The sequence below is a fragment of the Ranitomeya imitator genome, chromosome 4 (genome assembly GCF_032444005.1).
Source record: "Ranitomeya imitator isolate aRanImi1 chromosome 4, aRanImi1.pri, whole genome shotgun sequence".
Lineage (NCBI taxonomy): Eukaryota > Metazoa > Chordata > Amphibia > Anura > Dendrobatidae > Ranitomeya > Ranitomeya imitator.
The window spans coordinates 9818577-9832991 of record NC_091285.1 but is presented as its reverse complement, the minus strand read 5'-3'; the positions used below and the strand labels follow the sequence as shown (position 1 = coordinate 9832991).

At 42.5% G+C, this 14415-nt stretch overlaps 1 protein-coding gene across 2 annotated transcripts in view; it reads left to right on the top strand.

Moving 5' to 3' along the window:
• B4GALNT3 (beta-1,4-N-acetyl-galactosaminyltransferase 3) overlaps window positions 1-14415 on the top strand; it is a 95499-nt gene that overhangs the window by 57192 nt on the left and 23892 nt on the right. Inside the window, exons 4-5 of one of the 2 annotated variants that reach the window (XM_069762955.1) lie at window positions 822-869; window positions 8448-8543. In XM_069762955.1, the coding sequence (XP_069619056.1) occupies window positions 822-869; window positions 8448-8543 (144 nt within the window). The remainder of the gene's footprint in view (window positions 1-821; window positions 870-8447; window positions 8544-14415) is intronic. The other variant, XM_069762956.1, reaches the window with a different exon arrangement.

Here is a 14415-nt window from a genome sequence, read left to right as displayed (position 1 = left end):
GCCTAGAGTGACGGCGCCTAGAGTGACAGGGCCTAGAGTGACAGCACTGAGACTGACAGCGCCTAGAGTAACGGCGCCTAGAGTGACAGGGCCGAGAGTGACAGGGCCTAGAGTGACGTCGCCTAGAGTGACAGGGCCGAGAGTGACAGTGCTGAGAGTGCCAGCGCCTAGAGTGACGGCGCCTAGAGTGACAGCGCCTAGAGTGACGGCGCCTAGAGTGACAGGGCCTAGAGTGACAGCACTAAGAGTGACAGGGCCTAGAGTGACAGCGCCTAGAGTGACAGGGCCGAGAGTGACGGCGCCTAGAGTGACAGGGCCGAGAGTGACAGTGCCGAGAGTGACAGCGCCTAGAGTGACAGTGCTGAGAGTGACAGGGCCGAGAGTGACAGGGCCGAGAGTGACAGGGCCGAGAGTGACAGGGCCGAGAGTGACAGGGCCGTGAGTGACAGGGCCGAGAGTGACAGTGCCGAGAGTGACAGTGCCGAGAGTGACAGGGCCTAGAGTGACAGGGCCGCGAGTGACAGTGCCGAGAGTGACAGTGCCGAGAGTGACAGTGCCGAGAGTGACAGTGCCGAGAGTGACAGTGCCTAGAGTGACAGTGCTGAGAGTGACAGTGCTGAGAGTGACAGGGCCCAGAGTGACAGTGCCGAGAGTGACAAGGCTGATGAGAGTGAGTGACAGTGCCGAGAGTGACAAGGCTGATGAGAGTGACAGTGCCGAGAGTGACAGTGCCGAGAGTGACAAGGCTGATGAGAGTGACGTCGCCAAGACTGCGTCTGATCTGATTTATGGCACTCACTGAAATCGTCTCATCTCTACAGCTTCAAGAATGCAGCACCTGCAATCTGTCCGTCCCATGGAAGCCAGAGGTAACAAATATATTGAAGGACCAGATAAATAGAGGCGGCGCATGTAAAAGTTTTGGGCACCCCTGGTCAAAATTACTTTTATTGTGAACAGTTAATGAACTTGAAGGTGAAATGATCTCTAAAAGGCCTAAAGTTACAGATGACACATTTCCTTTGTATTTTAGGCAAAACATGTTTTTCATTTTTTAAATTACAAAAAGGAAAATGGGCCGATGCAAATGTTTGTGCACCCTCGGAGATAACTGTGACCAAGGAGCCATGGGGTCTTCTAAGCAGCTGCCTATCAATCTGAGAATGGTGGAGGCCCACAAAGAAGGAGAAGTCTATAAAAAGATAGAAAAGTGTTTTCAAGTTGCCCTTTACCCAGTTCAAAATGTAATTAAGAAGTGTCAGTTACCAGGAACAGTGGAGGTCAAGATAATGTCTGGAAGACCAAGCTAAATTTTTGTGAGAGCTGCTCGTAGGATGGCTGGAGAGGCAATTCAGAACCTCTACTTGACTGCAAAAGACTTTTAGAAAGATTTATCAGATTCTGGTGTTGTACATTGTTCTACTGTTCAGCGACACCTCTACAATTATGGGCTTCATGGAAGTCATAAAAAAACCTCTCCTGTGTCCTCACCATAAAAATCAGCATCAGAAGTATGCAAAAGAACATCGAAACAAGCCTGATGCATTATGGAAAGAAGTCCTGTGGACTGATGAGGATAAAATAGAACTCTTTGGTCACAATGATCAAGAAGGTATGTGAGGAGAAAAAAGGGCAGAGATTTTTGGGGAAAGAACATCCCCCCAACCATTAAGCATGGTAGACATCATTCATGCTTTGGGGTTGTGTTGCAGCCAATGGCACAGGGAGCATTTCACAGGTAGAGGGAAGAATGGATTCAATGAGAATTCAAGAAATTCTTGATGCAAACATAAAACATATGTAAAAACGCTGAAGGTGAGAAGAGGAAGAGGATGGCTTCTACACATGGAGAATGATCCTAAACACACGTTACAGTCCACAAAACAAGACCTCAAAATACGCAAGCAGAAGGTTTACAATGGCCCTCACAGTCCCCTGATCTGAGCATCATTGAAAATCTGTGGCGAGACCTCAAAACAGCAGAATTGAAAGATCCTTGGCTGGCTCAAAAAGTATTTACAAGCTGTGATACTTTCAAAAGGGGGTGCTGCTAGGTACTAACCATAATAGAAAAATAATGGTATATAGCAGCATTATATCAATTCACATTTTATTAGATCTGTATTTGCAAAATAAATATGCTGTCAATGCTGGACTTTGCATAGATCAGTCGTCACGCTAGACAACAAAGGGGGGAAGGTTAACGACTACAGCGATCCAATATATATATAAAAAGATTTCTTTATTGCATATATAAAACAAAACAGGGGAGGGGGTCCATAGGGAGCATGTGCAAAAACAAGCAGAAAGTGCAGTCGTGCAAAAAAGTGACGTTTTTAGACCAGGACCAACTACAAATAGTACTTAAATATATATATACCACATATCATGGATTCAAGATCAATTAGTCGGCAAATTATCATTCCAAAATGAGGTCCACTATTTTATCTATGGGGGACTATGTAGCATAATAATACAGGTATGCGCCTCAATAAACAAGTGTCTACACATTTTGGTATCCCATGTCTATAATCCAGCTGTCTGGGAAGGGCATAGCCTGATATTGAGGGCGCTTATATCGATAGTCTGATCATGTGATCATTGTATTCATATCCCCCATACACAAAACATCCATACAGTACGAGCACACTACTAGAGATGTGTCATGAGTATTGTACCTCACATAATTTATATAGAAGGTTTCCCATAGAGATAGAGAGTTTATATGACCTTTCTGCCGACAGAATGTGGGAGTCCAAGGTCTACACGTCTGCCCGACGCGCGTTTCGCAGACTTTCTCCTTCATCAGGGGGCATGTAGGTGAATATAGTGCCGGGTTTAAATTACCGCTAAAAAGGAAGTAGCGGTGACGTGTACCGGAAATGACGCACCCGCCACCATGGTAACCCGGCACGCTAGGCAGCGTCGGCGTCATGCGGAGGCATCGCCACAGTCATGGCAACCACCCCAGCATGTAGACGCCAAAGGCCACCCAACGTGTCAGGGCCAGGTGCATATGGCCGCGTCCCCGCTAGTTCCACCCAGGGGATACTACCAAGAGGGAAGATTATAAAACAACATAGGAAATCAGTGAAATATGAAATGTACCCATATATAAATAAATATAACAACCCACCTCTAACACCACAGTTTAGAATATCCTCGTATGTCCACAGGAAGTATGACCACCTTATTCGTCTTACAATTAATCCTTAATAATATCAATAGATCACATGCTGATCATGGAATCCATTATAGTCATATCACCCATATAGGGAAAACCTAGCACCAATCCAAAACTAAGATAGAACAACATCATAGAGCATAATGGATAATATAGATGGTAATTATGCAATAAGGATGACACATGATATTATGTAAGATATAATTATATGGCTGATGTGGAACAAGAAAGGGCGAAGAGGCGAGGTCCAATCCCAGCACCAATCTGAATATAAAGGTGAATCTAAAATAATAAAAATAGTTGAAAACAAGCACAACCACACAACTGCACGACACCGCACAGCCCACTGGGGCTGTGGGAAAGGTCCTAGTGTCTGACCAACTGTTGTCTATGGAGCACATCCTACTATGGACTACATTTTCTTGATTTGGCAAGGCAGCCCGAAATCTTTTGAGGAATTTGTGGCGGGCCTTAATGATAATAGTCGTAACATACATCTGACGGCTTCGTTTGATAGGGCCAAAGTTGAATGTTTGGATGTGACACTTACCAGAGACATGGAGGGTACCATCCAGACAACAATTTTTAGGAAACCCACATCAACAAACAAGTTGCTTGATGCGTCCTCCTCCCATCCAGCCCACATGGTCCTGTCGGTCCTGGTGGGCCAATTCTGAAGTCTACAACGTATTTGTTCAACAAATGAGGAGTTTGAGATTCAGGCTGGGGATCTGAAGAATCGCTTTGAAGAACGGGGATATTGTCATCGCAGTATTAAAAAAAGCTTCTCTGCGGGCTAAACATAGCAACAGAATCTCCTCACTATGTGGGACAAAAAACGGATGTGGTTAGGTTGGTGATGAACTTTAATTCCCGTGCAGAACAGGTGCGGAAAATATTGGAGAAATCTTGGCCCATTCTAATACCAGACAAAGCATTTATCACCTACCGAAGGTCTAAACATTAGCGCGACCACTTGGGGCGCAGTCACTACGCGGGTGATTCCCCTAAAACATTTCTGGATAACTTTAGGGATGAGAAGAGAGGAGGATGTACGGCCTGTGGCCCCTGCGTGGCACGCGCAAATATAGTCAGAGACGAGACATTTGTAGACTCTTCGGGTACAAAGGAATTTAAAATGCTGAAACATATCACCTGTACGTCCAAAAATGTCATTTATTATGCATCCTGTCCCTGTTCGATGATATACATAGGATTGACCACCAGACAGTGAAAGATCAGGGTCAGAGGACACGTATTGGGAATACAGGCAGCGGCTATTACCGAGGCACTGTAAACGCCATCACAATTGTGACAGCAGTGCCCTCCGTATTAAAGGCATTGACATGATTGATATGGGGATTTCTATTAGAAACCCGCTGGATCCTAAATACAGCTCATCCCCATGGACTGAGTGAGACCAATAGTTATGTGCCGTTCCTGTGATCGTTAGATCGTTGTCGTGCTGTTGTGTGGTTGTGCTTGTTTTTAACTATTTTTATTATTTTAGATTCACCTTTATATTCGGATTGGTGCTGGGATTGGACCTCGCCTCTTCGCCCTTTCTTGTTCCACATCAGCCATATAATTATATCTTACATAATATCATGTGTCATCCTTATTGCATAATTACCATCTATACGGGCAGCACGGTGGCGCAGTGGTTAGCACAGCAGCCTTGCAGCGCTGGGGTCCTGGGTTCTAATCCCACCCAGGACAACATCTGCAAAGAGTTTGTATGTTCTCTCCGTGTTTGCGTGGGTTTCCTCCGGGTACTCCGGTTTCCTCCCACATTCCAAAGACATACTGATAGGGATTCTAGATTGTGAGCCCCATCAGGGACAGTGATGATAATGTGTGCAAACTGTAAAGCGCTGCGGAATATGTTAGCGCTATATAAAAATAAAGATTATTATCTATATTATCCATTATGCTCTATGATGTTGTTCTATCTTAGTTTTGGATTGATCGTAGGTTTTCCCTATATGGGTGATATGACTATAATGGATTCCATGATCAGCATGTGATCTATTTATATTATTAAGGATTTATTGTAAGACGAATAAGGTGGTCATACTTCCTGTGGACATACGAGGATATTCTAAACTGTGGTGTTAGAGGTGGGTTGTTATATTTATTTATATATGGGTACATTTCTTATTTCACTGATTTCCTATGTTGTTTTATAATCTTCCCTCTTGGTAGTATCCCCTGGGTGGAACTAGCGGGGACGCGGCCATATGCGAGCGCGCCTGGCCCTGACACGCTGGGCGGCCTTTGGCGTCTACATGCTGGGGTGGTTGCCATGACTGTGGCGATGCCTCCGCATGACGCCGACGCTGCCTAGCGTTGTGGGTTACCATGGTGGCGGGCGCGTCATTTCCGGTACACGTCACCGCTACTTGCAGTTTAGCGGTAATTTAAACCCGGCACTATATTCACCTACATGCCCCCTGATGAAGAAGCAAGTCTGCGAAACGCGCGTCGGGCAGACGTGTAGACCTTGGACTCCCACATTCTGTCGTCAGAAAGGTCATACAAACTCTCTATCTCTATGGGAAACCTTCTATATAAATTATGTGAGGTACAATACTCATGAGACATCTCTAGTAGTGTGCTCATACAGTTGTGGCCAAAAGTATTGACACCCCTGCAATTCTGTCAGATAATACTCAGTTTCTTCCTGAAAATGATTGCAATCACAAATTCTTTGTTATTATTATCTTCATTTAATTTGTCTTAAATGAAAAACCACAAAAAGAATTGTCCTAAAGCCAAATTGGATATAATTCCACACCAAACATAAAAAAGGGGGTGGACAAAATTATTGGCACTGTTCGAAAAATCCTGTGATGCTTCTGTAATTAGTGTAATTAACAGCACCTGTAACTTACCTGTGGCACCTATCAGGTGTTGGCAATAACTACATCACACTTGCAGCCAGTTGACATGGATTAAAGTTGACTCAACCTCTGTCCTGTGTCCTTGTGTGACCACATTGAGCATGGAGAAAAGAAAGAAGACCAAAGAACTGTCTAAGGACTTGAGAAACCAAATTGTGGGGAAGCATGAGCAATCTCAAGGCTACAAGTCCATCTCCAAAGACCTGAATGTTCCTGTGTCTACCGTGCGCAGTGTCATCAAGAAGTGTAAAGCCCATGGCACTGTGGCTAACCTCCCCAGATGTGGACGGAAAAGAAAAATTGACAAGAGATTTCAACGCAAGATTGTGCGGATGTTGGATAAAGAACCTCGACTAACATCCAAACAAGTTCAAGCTGCCCTGCAGTCCGAGGGTACAACAGTGTCAACCCGTACTATCCGTCAGCGTCTGAATGAAAAGGGACTGTATGGTAGGAGACCCAGGAAGACCCCACTTCTTACCCCGAGACATAAAAAAGCCAGGCTGGAGTTTGCCAAAACTTACCTGAAAAAGCCTGCAAATTGTCTCTTCAGAGAGGAAGAGAACTAGAACTCTAGTGCCACCTATTGTAAGTAGCGATCCTAACAGTCAATGTCGACCCTTTACCGAGCCTTGTCACATGACTTAGGATAATAGCCAAACCAGAATCTCAATTTGCAGACACTGTGTTTCGGGGTACTGCCCCTCGTCAGTGCAAAGTGGAGATCTGGTTTGGCTGATTGAGAGGCGTCTGACTGGGATCCAAGAAGTATCGTTTCTCCTTGTGGAGAGTGACATGATAAGCATGTCGAGGTGAGGAGACTTAAAGCCGCAATGCTCCTCTGGGAAATAAGCAAATTGTCTCTTCAGAGAGGAAGAGAACTAGAACTCTAGTGCCACTTGAAAAAAAGCCTAAAACGTTTTGGAAGAATGTTCTCTGGTCAGATGAGACAAAAGTAGAGCTTTTTGGGCAAAGGCATCAACATAGAGTTTACAGGAGAAAAAAAGAGGCATTCAAAGAAAAGAACACGGTCCCTACAGTCAAACATGGCGGAGGTTCCCTGATGTTTTGGGGTTGCTTTGCTGTTTCTGGCACTGGACTGCTTGACCGTGTGCATGGCATTATGAAGTCTGAAGACTACCAACAAATTTTGCAGCATAATGTAGGGCTCAGTGTGAGAAAGCTGGGTCTCCCTCAGAGGTCATGGGTCTTCCAGCAGGACAATGACCCAAAACACACTTCAAAAAGCACTAGAAAATGGTTTGAGAGAAAGCACTGGAGACTTCTAAGGTGGCCAGCAATGAGTCCAGAGCTGAATCCCATAGATCACCTGTGGAGAGATCTAAAAATGGCAGTTTGGAGAAGGCGCCTTCAAATATCAGGGACCTGGAGCAGTTTGCCAAAGAAGAATGGTCTAAAATTCCAGCAGAGCATTGTAAGAAACTCATTGATGGTTACCGGAAGCGGTTGGTCGCAGTTATTTTGGCTAAAGATTGTGCAACCAAGTATTAGGCTGAGGGTGCCAATACTTTTGTCTGGCCCATTTTTGGAGTTTTGTATGAAATGATCAATGTTTTGCTTTTTGCTTCATTCTTTTTTGTTTTTTTTCCTTTTAAGACAAATTAAATGAAGATAATACCAAAGAATTTGTGTTTGCAATCATTGTCAGGAAGAAACTGAGTATTATCTGACAGAATTGCAGGGGTGTCAATACTTTTGGCCACAACTGTATGGATGTTTTGTGTATGGGGGATATGAATACAATGATCACATGATCAGACTATCGATATTAGTGCCCTCAATATCGGGCTATGCCCTTCCCAGACAGCTGGATTATAGAGATGGGATACCAAAATGTGTAGACACTTGTTTAGTGAGGCGCATACCAGTATTATTATGCTACAGATAAAATAGTGGACCTCATTTTGGGATGATAATTTGCCGACTGCTTTATCTTGAATCCATGATATGTGGTATATATATATTTAAGTACTATTTGTGGTTGGTCCTGGTCTAAAAACGTCACTTTTTTTCACGACTGCACTTTCTGCTTGTTTTTGCACATGCTCCCTATGGACCCTCTCCCTTGTTTTGTTTTATATATGCAATAAAGAAATCTTTTTATATATATATTGGATCGCTGTAGTCGTTATTGTGGTTTCCACAACCTTCCCCCCTTTTAGGTACTAAAGGGAATGTATCTGTAACTTTAGGCCTTTAGAGATTATTTCATCTTCAACTTGCTCAAATGTTCACAGTAACAGTAATTTTCATCAGGGGTGCACAAACTTTGACATGCCATTGTAGATAGATAGATAATTAGATGCCAATCTGCCTTTATATTTCTGTGTCTCCTTCAGTTTGCCGGTAGGGTCAATCTCCACATATTTGAAGATTGGTGTGGAAGCAGCATCCAGCAACTCCGACGAAACCTTCACTTTCCACTTTTCCCTCATGTAAGAAAATTTCACTTATAATTTACCTACTGTAAAAGTATTACTGTAGTGACCAAAACTTATATGTGCAAGAATATAACTACTATAATACTGCCCCTATGTACAAGAATATAACTACTATAATACTGCTCCAATGTACAGTATAACTACTATAATACTGCCCCCTATGTACAAGAATATAACTACTATAACACTGCTCCTATGTACAAGAAAATAACTACTATAATACTGCTCCTATGTACAAGAATATAACTACTATAATACTGCCCCCTATGTACAAGAATATAACTACTATAATACTGCTCCTATGTACAAGAATATAACTACTATAATACTGCCCCTATGTACAAGAATATAACTACTATAATACTGCCCCTATGTACAAGAATATAACTACTATAATACTGCCCCCTATGTACAAGAATATAACTACTATAATACTGCCCCTATGTACAAGAATATAACTACTATAATACTGCCCCCTATGTACAAGAATATAACTACTATAATACTGCTCCAATGTACAACAATATAACTACTATAATACTGCCCCCTATGTACAAGAATATAACTACTATAATACTGCTCCTATGTACAAGAATATAACTACTATAATACTGCTCCTATGTACAAGAATATAACTACTATAATACTGCCCCTATGTACAAGAATATAACTACTATAATACTGCTCCTATGTACAAGAATATAACTACTATAATACTGCCCCTATGTACAAGAATATAACTACTATAATACTGCTCCTATGTACAAGAATATAACTACTATAATACTGCTCCTATGTACAAGAATATAACTACTATAATACTGCCCCTATGTACAAGAATATAACTACTATAATACTGCCCCTATGTACAAGAATATAACTACTATAATACTGCTCCTATGTACAAGAATATAACTACTATAATACTGCCCCTATGTACAAGAATATAACTACTATAATACTGCTCCTATGTACAAGAATATAACTACTATAATACTGCCCCTATGTACAAGAATATAACTACTATAATACTGCTCCTATGTACAAGAATATAACTACTATAATACTGCTCCTATGTAGTTAAAGAAGCACTTCCATCAAAGTTTTTATCCTAATATATTGCCATCACCATGTTATAGAACACTGTGTACTTACAATTGCTGATTTTGCCCTTCTGCTTCCTTAATTCTTCTCTTTTCTCTGCTCTATGTAGAAACAGGAAGTGTCTTGTCCCTGCATTTATCATTCCCCTCTTTAACTTCTGACCCAGCTGCTCCCGGACTTTTGCAGTGACTCATGACTCATTACAGGGAAAATTGACCTCCTGTTTCTACAAAGGGCTTAGATGGATTTACAGTAGCTCGTCAGTTATTAATCATGTGATGTCATAGACCTAATGGAAAACGGAAGAATTAGCTGGGTAGAAGGCAAAATGGTCAATTGTAAGTGCACAGTGCTGTATAATATGGTGACCGCTATATATTAAACCTTGGCAGGAGCGCTTCTTTTTTCTTTGAGTTTTGCCACAATTATTTAGTACCTATTTTTCAACTAGTCTACCGACTTGTTCGGCTATTGTGATCTATGTCTTCTACTCGCAGTGAGGATTCAACTACCAACCATGATGTCACAGCTCACCTCCTCTTCCTCCTGTACAATGACTGATAACACCTCTATATACAGTAGATAACCCAGGATCCACCATTCACAATAGGTGATGTCACAGCTCACCTCCTCCTCCTGTACAATGACTGATAACACCTCTATATACAGTAGATAACACAGGATCCACCATTCACAATAGGTGATCTCACAGCTCACCTCCTCCTCCTGTACAATGACTGATAACACCTCTATATACAGTTGATAACACAGGATCCACCATTCACAATAGGTGATGTCACAGCTCACCTCCTCCTGCACAATGACAGATAACACCTCTATATACAATAGATAACACAGGATCCACCATTCACAATAGGTGATGTCACAGCTCACCTCCTCCTGAACAATGACTTACAACACCTCTATATACAGTAGATAACACAGGATCCACCATTCACTATAGGTGATGTCACAGCTCACCTCCTCCTCCTGTACAATGACTGATAACACCTCTATATACAGTAGATAACACAGGATCCACCATTCACTATAGGTGATGTCACAGCTCACCTCCTCCTCCTGTACAATGACTGATAACACCTCTATATACAGTAGATAACACAGGATCCACCATTCACTATAGGTGATGTCACAGCTCACCTCCTCCTCCTGTACAATGACTGATAACACCTCTATATAGAGTAGATAACACAGGATCCACCATTCACAATAGGTGATGTCACAGCTCACCTCTTCCTCCTGTACAATGACTGATAACACCTCTATATACAGTAGATAACACAGGAGTCACCATTCACAATAGGTGATGTCACAGCTCACCTCCTTCTCCTGTACAATGACTGATAACACCTCTATATACAGTACAGTAGGTAACACAGGATCCACCATTCACAATAGGTGATGTCACAGCTCACCTCCTCCTCCTGTACAATGACTGATAACACCTCTATATACAGTAGATAACACAGGATCCACCATTCACTATAGGTGATGTCACAGCTCACCTCCTCCTCCTGTACAATGACTGATAACACCTCTATATACAGTAGATAACACAGGATCCACCATTCACAATAGGTGATGTCACAGCTCACCTCCTCCTCCTGTACAATGACTGATAACACCTCTATATAGAGTAGATAACACAGGATCCACCATTCACAATAGGTGATGTCACAGCTCACCTCTTCCTCCTGTACAATGACTGATAACACCTCTATATACAGTAGATAACACAGGATCCACCATTCACAATAGGTGATGTCACAGCTCACCTCCTTCTCCTGTACAATGACTGATAACACCTCTATATACAGTACAGTAGGTAACACAGGATCCACCATTCACAATAGGTGATGTCACAGCTCACCTCCTCCTCCTGTACAATGACTGATAACACCTTTATATACAGTAGATAACTGTTTTGATCTGGTGGCCTAAGAGCAGCATGTGAAGTACTCTGGAGAAGGTGGTACCTGTACTGACCGCAGACCCTGAACTTAGCACCGCAACTAGAAGTAGCCGTGGGGGGTACCTAACACTCCCTAGACACCTCGACACAGCCTAAGGACTAACTTCCCCTAAAGATAGAAACAGGAAAACTATTCTTGCCTCAGAGAAAATCCCCAAAGAATAGATAGCCCCCCACAAATATTGACTGTGAGAGGAGAGGGAAATGACATATGCAGACTGAAATCAGGATTTAGCAAAGGAGGCCTTTCTAGCTAAAAAGAAAGAATAGGACAGAGTACTATGCGGTCAGTATTAAAACACTAGAAAATATCCACCACAGAAAATACAAAACTCCACATCTGACTAAAGACATGAAGGGTATATCTGCATCTCCAGAGAAATAGCTAGGCTGCAAAAAATCCTTCACAGACCAAGCTGGACAAGACAAAACATGAAAATGCACAGAACTATAAGGCCCACAGCATGTGGACAGCAAAAACAAAGCCAGAACTTATCTTTGTTGAAAAGAACCACAAAACAGGAGAGACCAGGTAGGGATGCGAATCCTCCAAAAACAATGGACAACTGGCACTGACTAAAGGATCAAGCAAGACCTAAATAGCCCAGTTCAAATTGCAATCAGTGGACACACCTGATAAATGCTGCGATCCAAAGACAGCAGCACTACCACTCATAACCACCGGAGGGAGCCCAAGAGCAGAATTCACAACAGATAACACAGGATCCACCATCAACAATAGGTGATGTCACATCTCATCTCCTCCTCCTGTACAATGACTGATAACACCTCTATATACAGTAGATAACACAGGATCCACCATCACAATAGGTGATGTCACAGCTCACCTCCTCCTCCTGTACAATGACTGATAACACCTCTATATACAGTAGATAACACAGGATCCACCATACACAATAGGTGATATCACAGCTCACCTCCTCCTCATGTACAATGACTGATAACACCTCTATATACAGTAGATAACACAGGATCCACCATTCACAATAGGTGATTCACAGCTCACCTCCTCCTGTACAATGACTGATAACACCTCTATATACAGTAGATAACACAGGATCCACTATTCACAATAGGTGATGTCACAGCTCACCTCCTCCTCCTCCTGTACAATGACTGATAACACCTCTATATACAATAGATAACACAGGGTTCACCATTCACAATAGGTGATGTCACAGCTCACCTCCTCCTCCTGTACTATGACTGAAAACACCTCTATATACAGTAGATAACACAGGATCCACCATTCACAATAGGTGATGTTACATCTCATCTCCTCCTCCTGTTCAATGACTGATAACACCTCTATATACAATAGATAACACAGGATCCATCATTCACAATAGGTGATGTCACAGCTCACCTCCTCCTCCTGTACAATGACTGATAACACCTCTATATACAGTAGATAACACAGGATCCACCATGCACAATAGGTGATGTCACAGCTCACCTCCTCCTCCTGCACAATGACTGATGACACCTCTATATACAGTAGATAACACAGGATCCACCATTCACAATAGGTGATATCACAGCTCCCCTCCTCCTCCTGTACAATGACTGATAACACCTCTATATACAGTAGATAACACAGGATCCACCATTCACAATAGGTGATGTCACAGCTCACCTCCTCCTTCTGTACAATGACTGATAACACCTCTATATACAGTAGATAACACAGGATCCACCATGCACAATAGGTGATGTCACAGCTCACCTCCTCCTCCTGCACAATGACTGATGACACCTCTATATACAGTAGATAACACAGGATCCACCATTCACAATAGGTGATATCACAGCTCCCCTCCTCCTCCTGTACAATGACTGATAACACCTCTATATACAGTAGATAACACAGGATCCACCATTCACAATAGGTGATGTCACAGCTCACCTCCTCCTTCTGTACAATGACTGATAACACCTCTATATACAGTAGATAACACAGGATCCACCGTTCACAATAGGTGATGTCACAGCTCACCTCCTCCTTCCTTCACCGTCACTTTTACACACGCTCATTAGCTGCTTCCATAATTGGACTGTTGCTGCTAATGTACATGTGAATTCCACCAATCAGGTGGTGTGAGTCTAGCATAGCCCCAGTTGCCGGCATATTACATGTGATGCGCCCGTGGTGCTTTTAGGATTTCCCTTTCATTAGTACAATGATGGTGAGAGCCTTTGTCCTGATTCAGCCCTGCTTCTGCCTCTGCTTCTATACGTCTTTTTCACTGTGTACAAGTTATATTTAGTCATAGTTGTCAATTTATAGACGCTTTTCAAGAAGTAAAGGATAGAAGGAAGAATTTATGTGAAACGCGTCAGGGATACATTTATGGCTTTTTACGATATGTGAGACTTCGTTAATAGAAACCTTGATTGGAAACACATTAACCAAGTTTGTGCTTTTTAAAGCTACAGTACAATACAATGAGCTGGGAGTAAAATCTGTGATGTGAAACGCGTCAGCCACATGTCGGTTTCTGTAGATCTTTTCTAATATCTAAGCATTGCAGGTGAGAATGTTTCATGTCAGAAAGTATCAGCCACATCGGTGCTTTGCGGGATCCTTTACAATACTTGTGGGTAAGAATTCTTGACTCGAAACGCGTCGGCGATGCTTGTGCCGTTAGGGATCTTTTTCACTTTGATTTATAAGTAAGAATCTTTTAATGTGAAACGTGTCAGCAGTTTTTGTGCAGTAAGAGATATGTATCAAGAAGTATCAGCCAC